Below are 27,233 nucleotides of genomic sequence, written 5' to 3' on the forward strand. Positions count from 1 at the left end.
GTAAAAGAAAAATTCCTTCATTGGTATATAATCCCCTCTCACCCCCCACCCCCACCCCGAGTATACTCCATTGTGTAGCCTTCATTCCAGACTCTCATGGTAATCATAATACCCTATAATATATTGCTTTTAAACTGTTCTCTCCCTCATCCGTTTCAATGCAGTGTATATAATTTATCCAGTTTTTCTCATTCTTACCCCAACCCTGATGTCAGTCCCATTCTGCGGCAGAGGCACTATGCAGTGTTTGTGACAGTGAGCTTCTTAAGGGAAATATCCTCTTAATTTTGAATCATTGAAGCTTAACACAGTATCTGGCACTTAGTTTAATAAATGTTTAGTGAAAATGATTGTGTGTTCCACAATAAACCCTCTTGAAAATATCTCTTTTTGTGGATAATCACTACATTTTTGCATCCTCTTAGATAATGCATGCCTTGATTTTGCATCCTGAACTTGACTAAGATACAATTTTAAGACTGATAGATGTACCATATGCCTCTCTTGGTCTTAGACTTTTGGATTTCTTTTACGTTCTCCTGTCTTATCTTTGCAGAAATGTATGCTTTAGAATTCCCACCAACACACACAAATATTCTCTCTTTCTTTTTGAAGATTTGCCCTGAGGTATTTCAAGGACACTTACCCAGTTTTTCAGAGACTCTTCCTAGAAAGTTCAGATGCTAACCCTGTCCGCTATGGGCGCAGGCGGATGAAGCTTCGAGACCTAATGGAAGCAGCCTACAGGTTTCTGCAACAAGAGCAGTCTGTGTTCCGGGAACTCTGGGACTGGAGTGTGTGCGTCCCTCTCCTCAGAAGCCATGACACCTTGGTTCGATGGTGTGTAGCTTTGGGCATTTACTCCACTGTTTATTTGGAGGTGGTAGAGGGAATGTGGAGGGAAGGGAAACAATTTTGTTCTTGGGTCTTTTGGGTTCTAACTTCTTTTTTAAGTGAGGATGTGAGGTTGTATGAAATATGAATAAGTCATCCCAGGCTTAGTTCTGAGAATAGAATTCTGCCTTTTTCCCTTTTACTGGATTAGGTCTGATTTGCGTTTTCCTTTCTTAATTGTATGTGATAGTAATTCTTTTAAGATTTTATTGTCTCTCCTGCAGGTACACAGCCAATTGTCTAGCTTTGGTCACTTGTATGAATGAGGAGCACAAATTATCATTCCTTAAGAAGATTTTTAGTAATGAAGAATTGATCCATTTCAGGTTGAGGTGAGTAAGGTCCTGTGGGGAGAACTTGATGGAACTTTCCTGCTTATTAACTTGATTGATGATAACTTCTTTTCTCCTAGGTTACTAGAAGAGGCTCAGCTGCAGGACTTGGAGAAGGCCTTAGTTTTGGCAAATCCAGAATCCTGCCTTTGGCATAAAGAGAAGGAGCTGCAGTACCTACCTGGACACCTTGTTTCAGCGGACTTTTCCTCCAGGGTGATCACTGTCTGTGGTGTAGTGCTGCCTGGGCAGGTGGTGGCTCTGGGAGAGCAGGTGTGTTGGCATCAGTATGGTGTGAGAAATCCCCTTGTCTCCCCTCTGGAACACTCATTATGTGCTTTCCTTTGGCTGGAAGTTATGTATTAGGTGGAGACAAATCCAGGGTGCTTAATTGTTACTCTGTTTTTTTAAATGTTGAAGGAGCTATGAAGAGAGAGCCACCTCAGTTCCCTCTTCTCTAATATCCCCTTTGTCTGTCTTTAACTGAATTAGAAATAGAGTAGTGATGCTTGTGTGATACCGTTAATTTTAGCAAAGTTCTTCCATGTATCTTCTCACTAATTACTTCAACAACTCATACATAAATATGTACATGTACATACTTGGAGCTCTGGGAGCACAGTCCACAGCCAGCTACACGGCTAACTCAAAGGTTTTGAGTCTCTGATGGTATGAATTAACCATTAGCTCTTCAGAAGACAGGCAGTCTTGTCTTTTGATTTATAGCCTCAGAAACCTGATGGAGAGTCACTATGTATTGGAACCAACTTAATGGCAGTGGGAGAGGGAGCAGAGTTCTGCCATCCAAGACAAACCAGTGGTTTCAGAAGCATGCTGCTACTTATTTCACTATGAAAACTGAGTGGACATGGTTATCTGATAAAGTGACAAGGGACTAATGACTGCTAAGGAAAACCAGACTAGCACTCAAGGATTCCAAATTTATGATCAAAAAGTCTATTTAACTGTGATCTCAAATCACACCCTTGGAAAGACATTCATTTCATATGGCAGAGAGTAAGATACTGGCCTCCTACTCAACAAGTGAGAGAATAACTGGGGTGGAGCAGGGCATGGGGGGAGGGCCACAGAGTGAATACACTGAAGAAAAAAGGTTAATGAAAGTGAGTACCCCTGAGCTGGCCCTATCTCTGCTAAAGAGCAGTCCAACAGTCTTCAGGCAGATCATTCTGCCTCTGTTCCACATTAACAATGGCATCACAACATGTGCTACTCAACTTCAGGGAGTTGTTGAAGTAATTATATATACACACATATGTTGTTGTGTACCAGTGAGTCAGAACCTGCTCAGCTCATAGCTGATCCTCTCGGGAGATTTCAGAGACAATAAATTGTACAGGAGGAGATTGCCCATCTTTCTTTTCTTTTTTTTTATTCTTATTGTGTACCATCAAATCAGATCCGATGGCACATGAGGAGATTGTCCCTCCTCCTCCATCAGAGCATCTAATGGATGCAAACTGCATGTCTTTGGGATTGCAGAGCAGCTTCTTGACACTGGCTACCAGAGCTCCTGCTCATCTTCTTATGGTAGATTCAAATTGTATGCCTAAGGGTTGACAACACACTCCTTACCCTAAAGCCACCAGAACTCCCTTTATATATTTTTACATACACACACATACACGTATATCTCATGTATGTATACATGCACATGTCAGAATTGCAGAACCTGGTCACAAGCCTCCTGTCACGCACAAACCCTATAACCACTATCCTAGATTAGGTTTGGAGCATTAGAAATGTAATATATAGAAAGAATTTGCCTGAGATGAGCCTAATGGTGGGAATTTGGTGATGCTGGGGCAGGAGTGCTTTATTTCTGCAAGTAACAACCATAAGAAAAGTAGAACTTGGGGGGTGGGGAGAAAAAAAAAAGTAGAACTTCTATTCCTGAGTCTCTCATTTTGTTTCTAGTATCCTGAGAAGTCCAGCCATGTATGAGAAGATACTATTCCTTAGAAGTTAGTTATCAGTTTATAGAAAAGATTAAAGGACTTTTAAAAATAACCCCAAGACTCTTACTATGTAAAAAAAAAAAAAGAGAATAATCTTCTAAAATATCCTTTATCCTTTCAGTGTTCCTATTTCTCTGATTGCCTCACAAGTATACCACGTACATTCTTCATCTTAGGTTTGCAATCCTATAATACAGGAAAGGGAAGGAAAACAACAACAAAAGAATCCAACTGTGACTCTTATTAAACTTTGAAAAGACTTTTTCTTAAATAAATGAATAAATTTTGCCCTTTTTCAATAAAATAGAAAGGAAAGAAGAAATGACTTTGAATAACATAACTGTTCATTAGTAAGCTTTTTGTCTTTTGGTTTTCTGGTACCAGTATTTTGCTGACAAAAATAAAACTTGTATTTTTTTAAGGAAGAGATTTTTACATGACTTTTGTTTGTCGCTTGCCTCCTCAGGCTAGTAATAGGAGTTCTTTGCGTGAACAGGAGCTGGCACTCAAGTCTTACGTGCTGGTTCAATCAGTCTGCAAAAATCTTCAGACCTTGGCTATGGCAGTGGCTTCTCAGAATGCAGTGTTGTTGGAAGGACCAATCGGATGTGGCAAAACTTCATTAGTTGAATATTTAGCTGCAGTGACAGGTAGAAGGAAGCCCCCTCACCTTCTCAAAGTCCAGCTTGGAGATCAGACTGACAGTAAGGTAATTAAGAAATGACAAATTTTGGTGGATTGACATGCTTGTAAATAATTGTTTTGTTCTTAGCTGGGGTAGCATTAAGCTTTGTAAACCTCAAGTGCTTATGGAAATAGAATAGAATTAATCCAAGGATGTAACATTGCCACCTAAGGGGTGTGCTTGCCATGATTACTTCTGTTCTTTCTATAGATGCTGTTGGGAATGTATCGCTGCACAGATGTCCCAGGCGAGTTTGTGTGGCAGCCTGGCACTCTGACACAGGCGGCCACCTATGGCCACTGGATCCTGCTGGAGGACATTGACTATGCACCCTTAGATGTGGTATGCCATCTTGCTAGTTATTGACTCTTGTCATCTCTTCTATCTTTGAGGAGAATTTTGTTCATTCTGGGGATGATTTAACCACAAGAGTTCTTTAATTAATTTTAAAACAGAAAGTTCATTTATGTTGACTTATGTATTTTGTTTTAAAATCAATTATTTGGCTGTTGTAAAAGGAACAAAGGTAAAATGGTGACATCCAAGTCCAACCTCTACTGACTCCACAAAGGGAAACTGTTCCCATCAATAATATCCTTGGTACCAAACGAATAGCTACAAGGACAGATATGGCCCCAAACTCTGCTGTACCTTCTTTAAATTACTAAGTTTGAAATTTGCTGTAAGTGACCACACACACTTTATAGAATCTTTTTTTTACTTAAAGTTTTGGGGGTTATTAGGGACATATGTTGGAGGTGTGGGACAAGGCAAAGAATATCACTCGATGAAAGTCATTTATTAGGAAATAGCAATTCCAAGCCAGGTTAACAGCAAGACACAATCCTTCCATTACTTCAGACAGCTTCTCAGTTGACAGCACAATACAGTCACTCAGTTAATGCATGCAGCTTCTCGGTCAACACCAAGATGCCTCTGGTATTTGGCTCTGAGGGATGTACACTGCTCTCTCTGCTGCTGCTTGTTACATGGTGTTGAGACTCTTGTATCAGAGGCTCTGGCCTTGGCTCAGTTTGGCTCTCTAAGCCTATGCCTTGCTACAGTCTGGTTAGCTCTGTCTTTTAATACTGGTTTCACTGCTGTTGAGGTTGAGAATGTAAGCCATATGTGTACAGTTAGATAGTTGGAGACCGTGTACCCTGGAGAGATAAGAGTAGCTGATGGAGCCTCAAAGATTCATTTTACTTACATGTTCTCACCTGGCCATGGGGCCAGGTCTAAGGATAATGAATATAAAAGTCATTCTTAAAAGTGATACCACAGTGGCCCCAATCACTGAGCCGCCACCAAGGACTCAGCTGCCTCCTCCTCGAACCCCCTTGCTTCCTGACCGACGTTCCATCCCTCCTGCCCATCTTCTCCCGCCGCCGCCTTCCACAGGCCGTTTCCCCCAAGGAAAAGGAATCATATCGTATGTCCGCTATCCAGAACCTCCACTCTTTTCACCCCTTTGCTGATGCAAGTGAAGGTGATGGCCTGCTTCCTGCTGGGACTGAGGATTATTTCCATATAAGAATTCAACAGAGAAACGGCAGGAAGACCCTTACAACTGTCCAAGGGATTGCTGATGATTACGATAAAAAGAAACTAGTGAAGATGCTTAAGAAGTTTGCCGGGAAGCTCTGGTGGCCTAGTAGCAAGAATCTGCACTGCAATCCCAAAGGTGCACGGTTTGAATCCACCAGATGCTCTGCTGGAGAAGGAGGGGCAAACTCTTCCTGTGCCAGTCAGATCCAATTCGAAGGTACACCAAATTAAAAATAATAAAAATAATTTTTTTGTAAAAAAAGAAGTTTACCTGCAATGGTAATTGAGCATCCAGAATATGAAGTAATTCAGGTATAGAGTGACCTGCGTAAGAACATATGCCAGTTCCTTATAGAGATTGGACTGGCTAAGGGCGACCAACTGAAGGTTCGTGGGTTTTAAGTTCTTGTGGCTCACTGAAGCTTAAGTGAGGATTTCCTTGCAATGAGTAGAAAATTTCCCTTCTGTCCCTTGTCACAAGTTTAAACTTCGCAGCTTGTATAATGTAACCATTTGGGGTCCACTTTTAACTTGGACTCGTATAACTCTTTCATGCAATAAACTGAAAAGAGCCATGCTGTCTAGTCTGAAAGTCCCTCATTTAAACAGAGGTCAAGCAGTAGGCACCTGACAGTGCTCCGCCTGAAACAAAGCAATAACATGATATTTTAGCCGAACTCAGAGCCCAAAGATCATAGATGGCTATGTCTGGCCCAAAATGCCCCTACTCCAAAAGAATGTCAACCTGCCACCTGAGCACCCCTAGATGGAGCTGAGGAGAGGATGGGGTAAAGCTGCTGTACCACTAGAAGGAGCTGTGGTAGCAAAAGAAAGATCATTGGTATCTTCAGCTCGGCGAAGCAGGCAGAGCTTAGGAGTGAGAAGGGACATCTAGCTTGCCACCAAGGTCTTTGTTCTTTCTGACCAGACATAATCTTGAAGCCTTGTCTGTCCCAGAAAAGACCAGGATGTGAGGCCAACTTTAGTGTTACTTTTGACAAGGGAACAGGCTGACGTATCAGTCCTAGCTAGCTGTAGAGCTTGCAGCTTAATAGCAACAGCAGCCCAATGCCCTGTGAAGGGACAATTGGTTCTTCCCCCCCCCCTCCAGTTTTAATGTTATGTGAGGTATTTAAATTCTTTTTTTTTTTTTTTTATTACTTGCTGTGTGCTGTGGAATCAGATCTGACTGGCACAGGAGGAGATTGCCCCTCCTTCTCCAGCGGAGCATCTGGTGGATTCAAACTGCGGGCCTTTGGGACTGCAGTGCAACTTCTATTTTTTTTTTTGCAGTGCAACTTCTTGCCACTGGTATTTAAATTCTTATTTAAATAAAACTTGTTAAAAAAATAGTAATACCACAGCACTGTGTTTGGTGGAAAATATGAAAAACTCTGCTTCTGCTGTTTTCTGTGTTGTATTCTTTTACACTCTTGAACTTAAATAATGTGAACAGTTTCACAGTCTATCCAAGAATAGAGCTGGTGGGAAACAACTTTGTTACAGATGAATTGAGAAGTTTGAGATCTTGTTTCCCAGCTGTACACTTGGGAAAAGTGAAGGGAAGAAATGATAAAAGTGTATTTTGTCTTATATTTGATATGATAACCGTATATTATAGATACATATTTTGATGTCTATTCTTTGTGTATAAAATTCAGCCATGAAGACAATTCATGTTAATGTTTGTATTCTGTAAATATTGACAAAAATGCATTGCAGAATGAGAAATTCTTTCTTAGGGCAGACTTTGCTGAGATTTTTAAAATTTCTTTTTTAGGGTAAACCCTCCAGCTTAATTGCATATGGTGCTTCCTTTTTTTGATTATTTTTTTTTTAAATTTTTTTTATTTTATTATTTTTGTGTACGTGTACCGTCAAATCAGATCTGACTGGTACAGGAGGAGATTGTCCCTCCTTCCCCAGCAGAGCATCTGGTGGATTCAAACCGTGAGCCTCTGGGATTGTAGTTGCAGCTCCTTGCCACTTGGCCACCAGAGCTCCCCTCCTTTTTTTGATATTAGAAGAATGAATATGTGTATATCTGTAGGTTGAAGGAGATATGGGAGGAAGGAGGTGGCTTGAAATAGCTTTATATAGTATCTCACGTGTTCAGAGTCTGATGAGGTCAAGATATTCTGAGAGTAATGATCTAATCTACCAGACCAAGCCTCATAGTCTGATAACTGAATTCTGTGGTCTTAATGCTTAGAAAACATGTATGGTTTTTTGTTTTGTTTTTTGAGGAAGAAAGTGTCTTTATTTTGAAACAGTAGGTTGCCTCCTAAGTGGCCTGAGGGTGCTTCTACATGCATGGGGTGGGGTAGGGTAGGCAGTGGTGGTGGAAGGGGCCACTGTCCCCTAGGGGATCTGCCCTAGGGATCTGCCAGTTCAGGCTCTTAGGATGTGTTTCAGGAAGGCTTGACAGTTGATGCAGCCATTGCTGTCCTCATGTCCTGCCAGGACAGTCTCCACCTCTTCCTCAGTCATCTTCTCTCCCAGCATGTTGAGGACATGTCCGAGTTCTGCTCCTATGACTTTGCCGTTTCCTTCCTTGTTAAACACCCGAAGCCCTTCCAAGTATTCCTCATATGTGCCTTGGTCCCAGTTCTCGGCCACAGCTTGAAGCACAGGCAGTAAACTCTCAAAAAGTCCACACGTCAGGACTTCGGCGTTGGTGGGGTTCTGGCCCAGGGCCCTCATCACATTCCCACACTGACTATACAGGGTCCTGCCATCATGTGCTCGAACAGCTCACAGGCTTCCTGGAATTCCTCCAGTTGAACCTTGTTAAACTCAATCACCAGTTTGGAGAAATCGATACGGGGTTCCTGGGGTTTTTCAGGAGCTCAGAGGCAGCTGGCTCAACTTTGGCCTTGGTTGGAAGGGTCTGTGATGCTGGCTTCGCAACAGGCATTGAGGTAGCGGGGCCTACTGGTTTCTTCACAGAAACACCTTTCTTGGGAGGCATGATGTCCGGTAGCCAAAGGACAGTGTGTTGATGGGGGCACCCATCTCCTGCGGAATCCAGGGAAAGGGAGGGGGCAGACAACATGTATGTTTTTTAAAGCAGTTTTCTTAATAAGTTCAAGGCTGAAATGGACCAATTAGATTTTTACATGAAGAATTTATACTCTTCTCTCCAAATAGTGAACATATTAGAAGAAATCTAAATTTTCAAAGTGTGAGCTAGTTCCATGCAGGTGGGAGTATCAGAGGCAACACAATAAAACCATTACTGTGTATTGTACTCACTTAACAACCTAGACACTTGGTAGGACATAGCAGGGTCAGGAAAGCAAGAGCTGAGTAAGATGTTTTTATTGATCTTGTTAATTTTGTTGAGAATGTACCCAGAAAAACATGGATTGTTTGAACAGTTTCTGCATGTATGATTTAGTGACATAAAGAGAATTATTTTGATTTTTATTTTATTTCAAAGACTTTATCAGTGGGTTTTGTGATTTAGGTTTCTGTATTGATCCCTCTCTTGGAGAATGGAGAGCTCTTAATTCCTGGCCGAGGTGACTGTCTGAAAGTAGCACCTGGATTTCAGTTCTTTGCAACTAGAAGGTAAGTTCTACATACTCCTCCATTCTTACTCTAGAGCCGCTTCTTTATAAGTCTGTAGCCTGGAGTGCTGAATCCAGAGTCCTAGAATAGAATTCTCTGAGTTCTCAAGATTAGCTAGAACTGATGGTAGAGCCAATAATCTCATTCTTTAATGGTTTTTTAGATTTTTAAAGAAAAATTATTTTATTCGTTATTGCATTATTCTTTATTATTTTTAATGAAGATGATCATTTCAGAAAACTTTTGATTTTTTTGTTGGTTAGTTTTCCCTTCGCTAAAAATAAGTAACCGATAAAAAATTTCTAATCTTGTTTTTAAAAGAAATATTAGGTAGTATAGTCAGGTAGCCTTTAGTTGTGTTCTGCCTGTGAACGTTAATTCCTCTGTGTGTGTACCTTGACGATTATGATTAGTTGTGATACCTAAGGAGCCCTTGTAGCAGTAGCTAATTATATACATGGCTACTAACAGTAGGTTGATGGGTCAAAGCCATCACCTGCTACATGGGAGAATGGACCTGGTGGTGTGTTCCTGTGAAAATTTCACCCTAGGAAATCCTATGGAGAATAATCCTGTTTTGTCACATAGAATCACTGTGGTTAGAATTGATAAGGTTTTGTTTTTTTTTTATTTTGCAATATAGACTCTTGAGCTATGGAGGAAGTTGGTACCGACCATTAAACAGTCATGCTACTTTGCTAGACAAATATTGGACCAAAATTCACTTGAATAACATGGATAAGACAGAATTGAATGAGGTATGTAGTTACTAGAAAGAAATTTATTAATGCCTTTTTTACTCTTTACTATGAAAAGTTTTGATGAGACTAATATCATGAACATCTAAAATATTCATCAGCCTACAGTTAAACAGTTAATTGTCTAACATATTATACAGTCTTTGTTTCCACCATTATTTTTTTTCTTTGCTATTGTAAAGCAAGCTCCATAACATTTCACACCTAAATACTTCAGTTTGCATCTTTAAAAATTTATGGGCATTTTAATATACAACTGTAATAACAATAATTTCTAATAAAGTGAACAGTCATTCCTTAATATCACTTAATAACCAAACTATATTTAAATTTCTGTTTTGTTTCCAAGTTATATTTTTACTTTATTTGCTACTATATTTTATACTCAACAGCCTAATGAATATTTTTGTGAAATTGAAATTATTGTATAGTTCTAATGTACTCATTTATTTAGTGTGTATTGTTGGCATAGGAGATCTTTAACAAATGTGTCTTGTATTGTACCATTCCCCCATCCCTCATCTACTACCTCATTTGGGAAGGTTCCTGTTCTCAAATTTCTTTATCTTGGACAACAGTGAACAGAGTAGTTGTATAGACTTGAACTGTTGGTGTAAGTTTACAAATAATTCTTAGCATGGTTTTCTTTTTTTTCCCTTTACATATTTTTAAAAAATTATTAAATTTTATTAATTTTAATGAACATTTACAGAGATTTTGGGTTTTCATTCATTCATTGTTGCACTATTTTCTCTACCCACCTCCCCAGTTCATTCTTTTTTTTCCCCGCCTTGAAAGTCTGTTTTAATTGTCCAATTGCCACAGTGCTTGTCAAAGCTGGTTCTGATTAATCTCCTTTGTCAGTGTGTCCTTTGCCATTCCCTATCACTCCTCCCTGAGAGAGACCCTGATTGATAAGGAAAAGGGGATGGTGTATTGTCTTAGCTAGGACGCTATAGGTTTCAGGGTGAAGATCTTCTCTCACTAATCTAAAGGGCCCCTTTGGCAATAGGAAACACATAGACTATTATTGGAGATTGATTTTGGAATTTAGATGCACTATTATCAATTGTGCTTAGCCGTTACATGTTCATATCCTTGAAGATGTAGCATGGTTTTCTTAGGGAATGCTCTTAAAATATAGAGAATAATAGGTACTTATGATGATTTTTATATATTTTGGTTTCTTTACATGTTATGAGAGGAATTAGACTACATGATCTCTTAACTGTCAGAAGCCTAGAGTGTGGTGGTGGAGGGGTTAACTGCAAAAGGTCCGTAAGAGAATATTTTGTTTTGTGGTGATGATAATATTTTATATCTATTTGTGTTGAATATTTCACTATGCATATGTGAAAAAAGCGTGTAGAACTTTATGCTTAAAAAGGAATCTGTTATGTAATTAAAATAGCTCAAAAACAACAGCCCAGAATAAGAGGTACACTGCAGAGAGGACTAGCATGAAGAGGGGAGGAGGGAGGTAATTGTGCAACAATGAATGACTATTGAATAATAAAAAGTGAACTTAAGGACGGGCCAGGGTAGATGGAGGAAAATGTACAACAATGAATGAATGAAAATCCAACTTTTCTGTAAAATTTCATTAAAATAATAAAGTAAAAATAAAAGTTGTACAATGAGTTAAAAAAAAAATAAGCAGCTCAATAAACTTCACTTTTGCAATACTAATAAACCAAATTACATATTCAGGATTTTCATAAGCAGTAGTTGTTTAAACCCATCCAGAAGTGTCTCAGGAAACAATCCCAGCCATCTGCTTTTGAAAAGGTTGCAACATTGATAGCCCTGTGGATAAGTTCTGTGCACACATGAGGTCATCATAAATCAGAATTAATTTGATGACAGCTACTATCAACAAAGTCTCAGCAGCAGTTCAAGAATGCTTTTAAAATTTGCTAGGACCATTGTTGAATTTTCTTTGTTTCTCCCATCTGTCAGGTTCTTCAGAGCAGATATCCCAGCCTTTTGACAGCAACTGATCATCTACTTGATATTTATATCCAACTTACTGGTGAAAAACATCACTCTCAGAGTGATAGTTCTGTTGAATGTGAACAGACATTTGAGGAAGTCTCAGAAACCAGGAGAGAAAACACACCAAGTCTAGAGGGAAGAGAATTGTCCCTAAGGTACTGGATTAAACACCTTCATGTTGCTATTTTAAAAGCAGATTTTCCTCAGAAGTACTTAACAAGTGAAACAAAATGGTTATGAGAGGTCAGATGTTGAAATTGGACTTTGGGCTTTTTTATGATAATCAGAGGAAAATATTTTTAACATCTATATCGTTAAAAATAGAAGTTTTACTATAACATCTTTGCTTCAAAAACTAACTTTTAAAGACATCTTGAAATAGTTATGGCATAGTTTTCTTAATGGATGTCCTTTCTGAACTTACATAATGAATCCTTTTTCGATTTATGTTGTATACACTGAGGAACTCTGGTAGCAGGTGGTCAATTGCTAACCTTTCAGCAGCTAATCAGCAGGTTAGTTATGTGGTAGTCTACTTTGATAAAGATTTATGGTTTTGGAAATCTTAGTACGGTTCTGGGGTTTGCTTCTTATTTATATTAAATACTGTTGAGTTTTAACGAACTCAGAGCTGACCCTTTAGTGAGTTTTCAGAGGCTGTAAATCACACAGATTTCCCATTTTTCTCCTGCAAGGTAGTTAGTTGAGCATGCCTTTAGATTGGTAACACAACTCCTTTACCACCAGAGCTCCCTGTGTTGTAGATAAACCTATATATTCGGGTGGCGAGCTATTATTTCTCATATATATTCATATATACACACACAAACGCACACATACACACCCTACTACTTTCTTATTGATTATCTTGTTTTCTAACATTTTACATATATAACAGTAGTAAAAAAAAAATTAACCTGGCTGTTTTGCTTCTGGTAGTAATAATCACCAAGATGAGAGAGGCAAGCGTAACCGTGGCTGTGATGGTTAAAGGTTATTTGTCACTTGGCTGGATCATGATTAACAAGGGTTTAACAGTTGGTTATATAATGATGTAGTTATTTTCTGTTTTGTTATGTGATAGTTATGTGATATGCCTAGTCTCCATTTTAGAATAACAGTAATTTTCCCATAATAACTTAATCCCTCTTAATGACAAGTGGTTATAATGAGTGGATATAGCTCACTTTCGCCAATTCATTCTTAATAGTTAATTTACTGTTTAAGAACCGTGATGAATGGGGAACTGTCCTCAGTTGGCTCTGAGACTTAGTTGTGCATTTCTCCTGCCTCCGCTGTCTGTGAAACAAATGATAGATCGTTTCCCATAGGATCAGGGCCTAGGAAAACTCAGTGTTTCTCTTAATATTTATAAGTGGATGGCATTAATTGACTGGTGTCCCTCAGTTTCGAGTTTTAAATGAAATGAATATGGTAATGTATTTAACCTATGATTTTGTGTCTTTTGTTTTGTTTTAAAGAGATCTCCTGAATTGGTGTAATAGAATTGATCATAGCTTTGACAGTTCTTCATCAGCATCATTAAATATTTTTCAAGAGGTGAGGTATTATTTTTCATCCATCATTATTCTCTCACGGTATTTTCCTTTCTGTTACTTGTTTCTCTTTCTCTCCACCTGTGTGTATGTGCGCATGCACAAACACTACTTAATGCTGATATTTTCCTAAGGAAAACTAATGTTTCTTAAAACTAAGTGGACATAGGAGAAATGTATTGTGTGTTTTGAAATAATGGTAGTTCCAAAATGTAGATTGAGTAGAGTAATATAAAAAATATTTAAATTAAATAGAAAATGAAAAGACCTTGAGATGATAATAAAGAAATATTGTAAAGTATTCCTAGGTTGTTTAGTGTTTACTCCTATCAGTGATTTCTTTGAAAAATGTGTTCATATGATCCCTTAGCATATTTCTTTAACTTAGAAAAATTTCTGTGAATCTGCAAAGTGAAACCTTTTATATTGATTTGGGGGAAAATGTATGGGACGAAAGCCTGTATTAAATTATAAATCTACCGTATTTGATCAGAACAGAGAGATTTATTACTGTCTACTATAAGAATAAAAATGGTAGACTACATGGAGGTCGTTAAGCTCTTGAAACATTTGTGTTTTTTGATCTACAACACTGTGGTTCCTGTCAGTGGGGACTGAGAAGAATGAACCATTTTGGTTTGCAGCATCTCTTTTATATTTATAAAATCACTCTGTAGAAAGACAAGTCAGTTGAAGAGTTCACATATGCTCAAATGAACTCTAAAATGCTGTGCATGAGACTGATTGAATTTGACTTTTCTGTTCCTCATCTCTTTCCTCATTTCTTGCACATAAACTTGTATTTTCCCAAGAAAATCAAGCTATTAATAGATTTTCTTTTAACTTCCTTACTGTTTCAGAAAGTCATTGTTTATGTGTATGTATATATATATTTATGGCTGATTTATTGAAATATAATTAACAAACTATAAAATTCACCTTTTTTTCCTACAGAATTTTATTTTTCTTGATGATATAATCATAAAAAATTTGATAGTTTGTACAGGTGTAAAATACACCTCTACAAGTCACAGAAAGCAGTACTTTTTTGCTTAATTTATATTTGTAGAACTATCACCACTATTTAATTCCAGAAAAATCTTATCTCAGAAAGAGATTTCTTTTTTTAAAATTTTATTTTATTATTATTTTTTTATGTGAGTGTACCGTCAAATCAGATCTGACTGGTACAGGAGGAGATAGTCCCTCCTTCCCCCGCAGAGCATCTGGTGGATTCGAACCGTGCACCTCTGGGATTGTAGTTGCAGCTCCTTACCACTAGGCCACCAGAGCTCCCCTAGAAAGAGATTTCATATTCTTTTTTTTTTTTTTAAATTTCATATTCTTATATTCTCTGGTTCATAGGAATCATCTTCCTGCTTTCTTTCTGTGATTTTGCCTATTTCATATGAATGTAATCAAATTGTGACCGTTTATATTGAATGTCTCTCATTTAGTGTAATATTTTCAAAGTTCAGCAGGTTGTAGAATTTGGTGCATTCCTTTTTATGGCTGAATATTTTATGGATATACATACATATATATATATATACACACACACACACACACACACACACACACATACATATACACACACAAGTCTGGATTTTTTTTTCTTATTTGCCTATACATCAGTCAATTAATAGACACTTGGTTAGTTTTTACATTTCAGTTATTGTTAATATATTTATTATTTTTCTGCTCTTCTCAAAGTGAAGTGTTCATATTCTGTTTTGTTCAGAGAAGAAGGTAAAATTAAAACTTAAGAAAATCATGTTAGAAGTTTTAAAAATTTATTTATACTGATTGTTCTTTGCCTAATTCTGTAGGATTTATAAGGAACCTGCTTGTCATAGTAGGCTAAGTTCTGGACTGCTAGCCAGAATGTCAGCACTTCAAATCTACTAGTTACTCCCTGTGAGAAAGGTGCATTCTGCTCCTGTAAAGATTTATAGGCTTAGAATCTCTGTGAGACAACTCTGCTCTGCCCTATTGGGTTACTATGCATCAGAGCAAACTTGGTGGCAGTGAGATAAGACTTACAGAGTGAATTTCTATTTTTAAAATTTAACTAGTATTTCAATAGTAAACCTTTTACTTGTTGTGTCTTATCTCTCTACTCTGGTAAGGTCTTTAATCCAGCATTTATACTGTTTGTCTTGGAGAAATGTTCCTATGAGGTCTGTATCCTTTCCTGTTGCAGCCAAGATTGTGATGCTCTATGATTGATAACACTATTTTTAAAAATTAATTGATACTTACCTTGATTACCTTAACAGGCCCTGGACTGTTTTACAGCAATGCTTTCTAAACATACAAGCAAAGTGAAAATGGCAGAAGTCATTGGAAGCAAATTGAACATTTCTAAGAAAAAGGTATGTGGTGCTTTGTTTTACTTCCTTGTGTAACGTAGCCCAGGAGAGACACTTTCTCACTCTTACCTAGAATGGTTTTGCAGTATTTGTTTTTCCGTTAAAGCTGTAGGTGTCATTGTTCTCTCCTATGGTCCTATAGCTCACATAATCCCCTGTTGATAGTTTATTAAGTATTCAACATTTCTAAATTGTTTTCCTTGTGGCCTATAACAGCATTCACATTACTATGCAGTGTTTTAGTGTGCATTTTATTCTATTTTAGGCTCAGAACTGAGTTTTTGCTTAGTAACACCTTCGTATTTTTTCATCTTTGTGTTATAAATATGTTTAAATATTACAAAAGTGGCAAAGAATAGTACAGTGAACACCTTAACAAACATTATGTAGGATGCAGTCAGGAAATCAAAAGAAGAAGTATACTGGCAAAATCTGTAAAGACCTCTCCAGAGTACTAAAGAGCAACATTATTATACGAGAGACTAAGGTGCATCAGAGAGCTGGACAGTGATGAAGGATGACAAGAAGAATTAATGCCTTTGAATTGTGGTGCTGGAAAAGAGTCTGCAACATAACATGAACCACCAAGACAACAAATAAGTCTGTCTTTGAGAGGGTGAAACCAAGGTTTTTCTTGGAGACTAGGATTTTGAAGCTCTGTCTCGCATACTTTGGGCACATGACCAGGAAAAACATCATGCTTAGCAATGTGAAGGACAGCACAGGAGAGAAAGACTCTGGATGAGATGGATTGATACAGTAACTGGGGCAATAAGGGTAGGTGTGGTAGAGTTAGACTGTCTCACAACAGGTCAGGCGTCAGAGCTGTTATACTTGGGGTCATGTAGGCAACTCGACAGCACGTAACAACAACAGTTATTATCATTGTTACTCCTTTGTTATTCTCATGTCAAAATACATTTTTCTAAAAGAGTGAGAATGTTTAAAACAGTTGTGTTGATATTCTTGGGTCCATCTTAAAGCATATCTCTGATGTTCCTACCTGAATGATGGCAACTCTCTTATAAAGGCTTATCTATGTTGTTATGTTGTTAGGTGCTGTCAAATCATAGATGACTCATAGCCACCCTATGAGCAAAAAAAACTTTCATAGTTTCTCCATGTTCATAGAGTTTCCAGAGGCAAGCTATTTTGGAAGTGGAAAAGGATTATGTGTAAGACTATACTAATAGAAATACTCTTTAAACTTCTGAAACCACTGAGATAATTTTAGCTACTGGTAACAGAACCCTCTACTAAAAAGGCTAAAGCTATAAAGAAAGATAATCTATATTAGTAGACAAAGGAATGAAAATCACGATGATTGACATAGACAGCATTCATCCACTTTGGATAGAGAAGGCTTCATCTTCCTGAACACTTTTGCCCTTTCTACCATGCCCTAAACACTAGCAGAATTTTCATTCTTTGGTTTAGTGATAAATAAGAAATGTGTTACTGTTGGATAGACATCCATAGTGTCTGTCTCAGCATTCTTTCTGCTATAGTTATAATCAAATTTTACCATGGTTCTACACACTGTAAGGAATAATGCTTAATGAAGAGCTGAAGCAAAAATTGTTTTAATTCTTTTCATACCTTTTTACTATGACTTTTAGCTCCTTTATTGAGCTATGTCAGAGTCTTCACTTAAGATACAGGCAGGGATGTATTTGAGAGGGAAATGTACCTCTTTTTTTTCTTTTGGTATGTTAAATGAGAAATACAGAAAAGAATAAAAGACTCACTTGCTGATCTTGGAATTGAAGAATGCTTCTTTGTGCAGGCATAAGTGGAAGATCACAATAAGCCTTTATAAATAAGGAATTGAATAGTTGAAATCTCTCTGTCTCTACAGGCTGAGTATTACTGTCAACTTTATAAACCAGAAATTGTGATCAATGAGCTAGATGTACAAGTGGGCCGAGTGCATCTTCTACGAAAACAGAATGAGGCTGTCCACATACAGAGGTAATGGGATTTTTTTCTCTTAATTTTATTTTAAACTAATTGGAGAATAGTGAAGTTGTCGGGACTTGGTAGATGATAGTCCAGCCCCTTACCTTTGAGCAGCATATTTGTCTTATTGGTAAACTCTCCATTGTGCTACATGATGAGGAGTTGTGTTTTCCAAATTGTGTACTCTGACAAGGGTGATGATTTTTTATGATTTGCAGCTAGCAAAGAGGAATTTTTTTTTTTACATGTGTTTATTTAATGAAGTAAATTTTGTCGAAAGTCAGGCTCTACCCTAGTATTAGTCTGTAAGTTCCTTAAATGAGAAGAGATTCTGAGGTTTGGATAACATTTATTAAATACTATATGGCTAGCTGTTGTCCTAAGGGCTTTGTGTCTGTCTTTTTTCATACAAATAAGGTACTCTTAATTGTCCACATTACATACAAAAGGAAACTGGGGCTTGGAAAGATTAAGACATTTCCCCTGAATGATACATACAGTACAGATAATATACTGTTTGTGTTTTAAAATCTCTGCTGTGTGGTACAGTATCAGGCACATAAAATACTGTTGTAGAGTGAATGAAATCTATAGTTCATATAAGGACAATTTGTTAAGACAAAAAGATAGTCACTGAGCTCCCTTTGCATTGTTTCTTGAGTTTGGAAAATCATTATGATGAAGGTTAGTGTTTCACTGCTTCTTCTCCACAGAGAGAAATTAACTTTCGCAGCTACAAGGCCATCCTCAGTTCTTATTGAACAGCTTGCTGTGTGTGTCAGCAAAGGGGAACCTGTGTTGTTAGTGGGAGAGACAGGAACTGGCAAAACTTCTACTGTCCAGTACTTGGCTCATATTACGGGTAAGTCATATAAAACAAGTAAGTCTCACATACTTTGGGCATGTTGCTAGGAGAGGTTATTCCTTGGAGAAGAACATGATGCTGGGGAGGGTGGAGAGTCAGTGAAGGAGAGGAAGACCCTCAACTATTTGGATTTACATGGTGACTGCTGCAATGGGCTCTTGTATGTCAGGAAGTGTGAGGGTGGCACAGGGTAGAATAGGGATTTGTTCATAGGATTGCTATGAGTCAAACTCGACTCAGTGGAACCTAACATCAACAACAACAACATGTAAAACAATGCCTATTCCTCTTGACAGTAAACTTTTTATACTCACCCCGCTCCATAAAAAAAGTTGAAAGAGTACAGATATTTTAAAAGTGCCACTACTCTATGTTAATTCCTTTTTCCCTAGAAATAAACCACAATAGATTGATACTACCTTGTACTGTTCTAATCTTTGTACTTCCGATACAACTGTGTATAAATTTTGCTTTGTTTTTAAAGAAAAATGTGGTCATGTTCTACACTGATCTAAGCAAATCATGCATATTGCACTTAGTTAACCAACTTTCAAAACAGAACTACTTCGTTACTTTTAATGACTGAGTCATACTACTCATTATTTGTAGTTGTTGTTAAGTGCTCTTGAGTTCAATATAACACAGAGTGATGCTATGAACAACAGTCTGGACCCTGTCCTATCCTGTGCCATGCTCATCATTTCTGTTACACTTAAGCCTGCAGTTTTTGTGTTAGTCCATCTTACTGAGGGTCTTCCTCTCTTTTGACCAACCTTTCCAAGCATGATGTCCAGGTTCTTCAGTAAGTCATTGTCTATAAATTATGGCTAAATGACTATCTGATTTATAAATGATATTACTTACAGGTGTTTTTTTTAAGCTACATATTTATTTAGAGCATTCATGACACTCATAACTCGAGGATCTTTCTCTCTTGTACTGTCCCTCCACCCTACCAAATATGATGTCCCTCTCTAAGGACCAGTCCCTTGTAACATGTCCAGTGTATGTCAGACGAAGCTTCAGAATCCTTGCCTCCAAGGAGCAGCACAGTTTCGTCCTCTCTAGAATGAATCTGTTTGTTCTCCTAGGGATAGTCAACACTTTTCTCCAGCACCACAGTTCTCTTTCTGTCATCCCAAATCATTGTCCAGCTTTCTGATGCATAGCAAATAATTGTGAAAACTATGGCCTGGATCAGGTACACCTTAGTCTCCAGACTGACGTCCATGCTCCTCAGTACTTTGGAGAGGTCCCTGAGAGCTGACTTTCCCAGTGTAATTTGTCTGTTGATTTCCTGGCTGCTGGTACCAAGAGTGTTGATAATGGAGCCAAGTAAACTAAAACTGTTAACTATCTCAGCCTCTTTACCATCCATAATGATTCTGCCAATTGGCTCAGTGGTGAGACTGTTTTGTTTTCTTGATGTTGAACGTCAATCCATATTGAAGGCTGCAGTCCTTGCCCTTCTGCAGAAAGCACTTCAGGTCCTCCTCAGTTTCAGCAGGCAAGGTTGTGTTATCTGCATAACACAGATTGTTGATGATTTGTCCACCAGTCCTGATGCCACATTCCTCCTCATACAGCCAAATATTCCCCCCCCCCCCATTTGTGGGTTTCCTTCTGATCCAGTTGGAGACGTTTTTGATGTATGTAGGGATTTGATTCTTTTTTTCTTTTTTTATTGATATTTTAATGACAGTTTACAAAAAACTTGGATTTGTGTTCATTTATTGTTACACAGTTTCCTCCCTCCCTTCACCCCTCAGTCCACTTTGCTATGCATTTCTTACTCTGGACTATTGTCATGCAAATAATACCTAATCATATATTTCTTACTGTAGCTCACTCTGAGAAGAATTGGAATTCCAGAATACTTGATAGTGCTTATGTGAAAACTATACTAGAGCTCAGGTTTGGAAGCAGGAAGCTCTGTGAACTTGGAGAAATGATGATAGTTATGGAAAGGCATTAAGTCTTTTGTTCATAGAGTTGGTTATGAGTCGTACTCAACTCCACAGCAATCAAAAACGGGAACAGCATGTTTGGACCAGGAGGCAGTCATCAGAACAGAATAGGAAACACTGCATGGTTCACAATTGGGAGGAGTGTATGTCAGGGATGTGTCCTATCTCCATACCTTTGCAACCTATATGCAGAACAGTATCTGGGAGGCTGGGCTCTATGAGACAAATATGGTCTCAGGATTGAAGGAAGATTCATTAACAATTTACATTATTCAGATGACATAGCCCTGCTTGCTGAAACTGAGGATGACCTGAAGTGCTTGCTGCAGAAGGTCAAGACTGCAGATTTCAATAATGATTGAAACTCCACAGCAAGAAAAGAAAGATTCTCACCACTAGGTCTATTGGCAGCATGGTAGATGGTGAAGAGATTGAGATTGTTAACAGCTTCAGTTTGCTTGGTTCCATAGTCAGCGCTTTTGGTACCAGACACCAAGATATTAAAAGACGAATTGCCTTGGGAACGTCTGCTGTCAGAGACTTCTCCAAAGTACTGAAGGGCAATGATGTCAGTCTGGAGACTAAGGTGCATCTGATCCAGGACATAGCCTTTGCAATTACGTGCTATGCATCAGAAAACTGGACAGTGACTAGGGATGATAGGAGGAGGATTTATGCCTTTGAGCTATGGTGCTATAGAAGAGTATTGAATATACTAGGGGAACAAACAGGTTTGTCCTAGAGAGGATGAGACCAGGCTGCTTCTTGGAGGCAAGGATTCTGAAGCTTCGTCTGACATACTTTGGACATATTGCAAGGAGGGACCAGTCCTTGAAGAGGGACATCATGCTTGGAGTGGTAGAGGGGCGGCACAAAAGAGAAAGACCCTCAATGAGATGGATTGATTCAGTGACTAGAGAAATGGAGTGAGCGTGCCGTACACAATAAGATTGGCACAGGACAAAGTAGGGTTTAGGGCTGTTGTACATAGGGTTGCTATGAGTGGCAGGCCACTCGATGGCACATAACAAGAACGACATATATACTTTAGACAGTTCTTTTCCTTATTTGTTTTAATGCAGTGTTCTTTCTTTATCACCTCTTTTCTTAGTTTCCCTCCAATCCCCATATCAGTTGTTTTATACCAGTGGCCTTAGACAGTTATTTGTCTTTTTGTGAATGAGGTACTTGACTCGGCATAATGTCCTCCAGGGTCACCCATTTTGTATATTTTATGAGTTCCTTGTTTTTCTTTGCTGTCTAGTATTCCATTAGGTACCTGTACTGTAGCTTCTCTATCCATTCATTTGTTGTTGGGCACTTGGATTGCTTCCATCTCTTTGTTATAAACATAGGTGTTCAGGAATTTGGTTCTTAAAATTTTCCATTTGTCTATTTTATTATTTCCTCATTGTAGGTTTTCATTATGCTTGGAAGACTATTCATGTGTTGGGTTAGGGCTTCTAGAATTCTTCCTAGCTTTTCTCTGATGAATTTGGTTTTACTTGTAGATCCTTGATCCACCTTGAGTTGGTTTTTGTAAAAGGTGTGAGGTGTGAGTCTTACTTTTCTGTATATGTTTTTCTGGTCTTGCCAACACCATTTATTTACAACTTATTTCTATAATTTTTAGTTATTAAAGAATATGCTTACAATTTATTATATTAATATGTGTTTACAAATAAGTAATATTTGTAATAATGTTACAGTAACTGTCAGTTTTAAAAAAGTTTTGAATGGTTAAGACTCATATAGGTAAAATAGAAAGATCACAGAAAATGCACTTTCTAAAACTTATTAAAATTTTCCAGTATCTGTGCTCTTGTATATTCACCATATTTACCAGTACTTACATCTTTAGATGACCTTATCTTGTTGCTTTTTTAAAGGCCACCGTTTAAGAGTTGTCAATATGAATCAACAGAGTGACACTGCAGACTTGCTTGGAGGGTAAGTGTGGCTTCATTTTTTTGGTTCTTTTTTCACTTTGTATACCTTACTTGGACAAGTATTTTCTTAAAAAGCTCAAAGCAAAATTAGGGGCACGGAAAGGTAGGAAATAAGTTTAAAGCCTTGCATCTGATCCCCACTGCTAAGGGTATTTATTGGAATTTATTGAGCTGCTTCTGGATATATAGGGGCTCCTGTTCACTTTAAGGAACACTTGAAGCATAGTATCAAAGATCATACACTGGGATAGGAAAAATAAACGTAGATAAGACCATAATCAACTAGTATTTGTGAAAATAGTTCAGTTGATAGAAGTTCCTGAATTATACTATCTTCAGTGTAGATTCTTCTACACTTTAGTAATCTCTGAAATATTAAACATTCTCTGAGCATTCAGATTAAGACAGACTAGGAAGAAGGATTGGCCATCCACTTCTGAAATAGCAGGCCTCTGAAAACTCTGTGTGCAATAGAACACTCATAGACTTAAAGATAGGGCAACTCTGAGACAGAGCTTTCAAGTATGGAAATACAAAGGAAGAGGAACAGTTGTAAGCAGACATTAGTTATTGGAACATGGAATATGAGAACCATGAATGTAGGAAAATTAGATATTGTTAAGGAAAAAATGGAATACATAAATATTGACATACTAAGTATTGCTGAGATGAGATGGACTGGCATGGGATATTTTGAGTCTGATGATCAATATTACCCCAGAGATGAAAAGGTAAAGAAAAATGGGATTGCTTTCATAGTAAAAAAAGTCATTTCTAGATATGTCTTCATATACAATATTGTGAGCGACATGATAATATCCATATGCATACAAGGAAGTCCAGTGAATACCACTATCATTCAGATATATGCACCAACAACCAGAGCCAAAGAAGAGGAAATAGAAGATTTCTACCAAGTTTTGTCAGAGATTGATCGAACATGCAGTCAAGATGCATTAATAATAATGAGTGACTGGAATGCAAAAGTTGGGAACAGAGAAGGATCAGTAATTGGAAAACATGGACTCAGTGACAGAAATGAAGCTGGAAATAGAATGAATGTTGCACAGTCAACAACTTACTCATTACAATTATGTTTTATAAGAAACATGAATACAGGGTATACACATGGATTTCACCTTATGGTATACATCAGAATCAGATTGATTACATCTGTGGAAAGAACTGGAGAAACTCAATATCAGCTGTGAAAACTAGGCCAGGTGCTGATTGTGAAACAGACCACCAACTACTCATATACAGGTTCAAGCTGAAGCTAAAGAAAATTAAATTGAATCCATGGGAACCAAAATATGACCTTGAGTCTATCCCACCTGAATTTCAGAACCATCTCAGGAACAGGTTTGAGGCCTTGAACACCAGTGAATGAAGACCAGATGATCTGTGGGAGGATATCAAGAGTATCATCCAGGAAGAGTGCAAAAGGTCATTATAGAGGAGAAAGAAATGACCAAAATGGATGTCAGAAGAAACTCAGAATATTGCACTAGATCACCAAGAAGCCAAAACACAGGGAAGAATTCAAGATATTAAAGAGCTGAACAGCACAACTCATTATCGGCTAGGCAACTCATCATTAGTGTTAAAATGGTATATATTGTTCCTTCATTTAATTTAAAACTTTGGAAGCAGAAGTGGTATCCACTTCCTAAAAACAACATGCCTCCAGAAACTCTATGAACTTTGATAAATGTCAATAGTTGTAGAGGGACTTCAGGCCTTTAGTTCGTAGGATCACTATGAGTTGTGCTCGACTCTAATGTAATCAACAGCAACAATTTTAAACTATTTTATTGTTATATTTAAAGTAGGACTTTTTATATGTAGCATATATAGCCCTTCACGTTACTTGTGAGTAGAACAAAGTCAAATGTCAGCATTTAGGAATGGGGAAAACTTAAGAGACTGCTTGGAAATAGCAGAGCACTCAGACGACTTGGGTGAAGCAGAAAAAAAAATCATTTCCAGAAAGAGAAATTACTTGATTAATTGGTCACAACACTGACTCCAGGGAAAGGGCAGTCTCTGAGGGAGGGAAGAAAAAAAAGAAAAAAGAAAAATATATGCAAGGAGGAGGTAATCTTTGGAGGAGTTGGTGATGAGGAGAAAGAAAAAAATAGAGGAATAAAAAAGTTACATTCATAGTAGGAAAAACAAAACATTTTGTTAGTACTACTCATAGATGCATTCATTAAAGATACACTATAGAAGACGGCAGAAAAGAAGAATATCTTCTCAGAACCAAGAAACCAAACCCCAGAATGAATTATTGTTATTATGTGTCATCAAGTCAATTGCAGCCCATAAGGCCTTTGCATGAACAACAGATCTGAACCTTGCCCTATTCTTTGCCGTCCTCACCTTTTCTGACATACCTGAACCCATTGTTAAAAGCACTGTGTCAACTTGTTGAGGGTCTTCCTCTTTTCATTTGACCCTCCACCATTCTAAGTATGATGTCCTTTTCGAAGCACTTGCCCCACCTAACAGCATGTCCAAAGTATGTGAGATGGAGTTTCTTCCCTCCAAGGAGCTCTCTGGTTTCATTTTCTCCAAGACACACTTGTTTGTTTTCTTGGTAGTCTATGGGTTATTCAGTACTCTTCTCCAGCATAATACCTCAGAGGCATCTATTCTTTTATCATCCTTATTCCTTGTCAGGCTCTCAGATGCAGAGTGATTGAAAATAGCATGGCTTGAATCAGGTGCACTTCAGTCTTGGAAATGACATTACTCTTGAGTCCTTTTGAGAGATCCTTGGTAGCTGACTTTACCAATGCAACACCTATTCAATTTCTTTACTGCTAAAACCAAAGGTATTTATTGTGCGTCTAAGTAAATGAAATCTGTGACAATTTCAATCTTTTACGTATCTGTCATGATGTTGCCTATTGGCCCAGTGGTAAGGATTTTTGTCTTTTTGAAGTTGAGATGTACTATATCTTGGAAACTGTAGTCTTTGCTCCTCTGCAACAGGTTTTTTAAATCTTCCTCACTTTTAGCAGGCGAGATTATATCCCTGAGAACACAGATTGTTGATGAATCTTCTTTCGATCCTGATGCTCAGATCTTGAACTCAGTCTAGTTTTAAATAATAAGCCACTTTTAGAAAATTTAACCTGTTGAGGATCAAGTGTGGCAGAAATGTGAAGGTTAGTACAGGATAGGACAGGGTTCAAATCTATTATTCATAAGATCTCTATGAGTTGGATTTGTCTCAGCATCTGACAACAAATTCAGTAGGCTGTGTCAATGAATAATAGTGTAATTGTAGCAGCTGTCTCTTCTACCACACTTTTTAATGGACCAGTCATTATTTTGAGTGCTTGATATATATTACCTCATTTGACCATGAGGCTGTTAAAAACTGTAATTATCCGCATTTTACATAAGAGTGACTTAAAGATTGGAGAGAATAAGTCATTTATTCTATTTACTGACATACTTGTGATTTGAACCTAGACAGTTTGGCTTGAGCATCTTTGTTTTTAACCATTACTCTGCAGCCTCAATTAGCATTAGACCTAATTTTTTTATTAGCATTTTTATTTAAATAACATGCACATTTAATTTTTCAGTTTGTCTCCCATTGTTGTAGTTCATCATGTCTTTCATGAATCTGGTCTTCTGTCTCTTACCCTTCAGATTCTACTCCTAACTGCTTTAAAGCCTCTTTTCTATCTAATAGTTGGGTTGATCTTTTAAAAGTATAATCAAATCACATCACTCTCATCCTCAAAATCCTCTACTGACTTCTCAGTTCTTTTAATAAATTACTACTTTTTTGAATAAAACGCAAAGGCTTATATTGACCTATATATCCCTTCATAATCTGATTTCTTGATTTTAACACACTTTCTCACTTGTACTACTGAGCTCTAGGAATACTCTGTTCCATATTGCTTCTTAATACTTTCTCTTTTCTCTGTATGTAACCCCTGAGTAACCTCATATATCCACTCTGGTTACGTCCTTGCTTCATTTAGGTCTGACTCAAAGTCCTTTCTTCAGACTGTCTTGACTTATCATCCAAATTACCAACACCCCATCAGATATACTCCATTACCTTGTATTTTATATAGCAGGATTATTTGTTTATGATCTTTCTTAAGATTGTGAACTACTGGGTGACAGAATTTTCCAGGTCTTGTGCACTCAATGCTTAGCACATAGTCAGTTCTTAATGTTTTGTTGAATAAATGAAATGAAGAATTTTTTCCATTAATGTCCTTAGCATACATAGGATTAATGAAAATGCGTTTGAAGTTCCCAGGACTGTCATTTTCTCTTCTGTAGAAATTATCACTATTAGGAAAACCAATATAAAATTTAAAAAAAGAATTGCAAGAAAAAAAGGAAAAGATATACAAAGGGGGAAAAAATGATCACTATTAAAATTCTTAAACTTTATGTAGTCTGTGTCATTCCCACTGCCAGTCCATATAACTAATAGGTTTCTAATAGTAACCAATCTGTTATTGTCATTTTAATTGTCAAGGAAAATTATTTATCTTGAAAGTAAAGTTTATTTTATTATCTATTTGAATTTTAGTATCCAGTGTCTCAGACCACCAGAAAGTTCCATTCTTAATTTTCTGTAGTCCAAGTAATAAAATTATAAAGTATAATAAAAGAAGTTAGAAATAATTAGTGTTGTTTGGAAAACTCTTTTTAGCTGGAATTTTGTTTCTCAATTTTTTTATTTTTATTATTATCCCTACTACCTTTAACTTGCAAAGACCATAGCCTGTATCAGGCCCTCCTTAGTCTCCAGAGAGTC

At 37.5% G+C, this 27,233-nt stretch overlaps 1 protein-coding gene and 2 pseudogenes across 1 annotated transcript in view; 2 read left to right on the top strand and 1 right to left on the bottom strand.

The window, feature by feature from the left end:
* Positions 1-27,233, top strand: part of MDN1 (MDN1, midasin homolog (yeast)) — a 177,239-nt gene that overhangs the window by 6,515 nt on the left and 143,491 nt on the right. The window contains exons 3-15 of the mRNA XM_006881247.1: positions 616-840; positions 1,119-1,226; positions 1,307-1,499; positions 3,672-3,914; positions 4,101-4,232; positions 8,908-9,011; positions 9,655-9,769; positions 11,729-11,919; positions 13,246-13,324; positions 15,600-15,695; positions 17,551-17,663; positions 18,365-18,513; positions 22,373-22,433. Coding sequence (XP_006881309.1) covers positions 616-840; positions 1,119-1,226; positions 1,307-1,499; positions 3,672-3,914; positions 4,101-4,232; positions 8,908-9,011; positions 9,655-9,769; positions 11,729-11,919; positions 13,246-13,324; positions 15,600-15,695; positions 17,551-17,663; positions 18,365-18,513; positions 22,373-22,433 — 1,809 coding nt within the window. The remainder of the gene's footprint in view (positions 1-615; positions 841-1,118; positions 1,227-1,306; positions 1,500-3,671; positions 3,915-4,100; positions 4,233-8,907; positions 9,012-9,654; positions 9,770-11,728; positions 11,920-13,245; positions 13,325-15,599; positions 15,696-17,550; positions 17,664-18,364; positions 18,514-22,372; positions 22,434-27,233) is intronic.
* LOC102860293 lies at positions 5,325-5,840 on the top strand (annotated as a pseudogene).
* On the bottom strand, positions 7,830-8,409 carry LOC102868848 (annotated as a pseudogene).

This window comes from Elephantulus edwardii, unplaced genomic scaffold, assembly GCF_000299155.1.
Source record: "Elephantulus edwardii isolate Elephantulus edwardi_28Jun2011 unplaced genomic scaffold, EleEdw1.0 scaffold00013, whole genome shotgun sequence".
Classification (NCBI taxonomy): domain Eukaryota; kingdom Metazoa; phylum Chordata; class Mammalia; order Macroscelidea; family Macroscelididae; genus Elephantulus; species Elephantulus edwardii.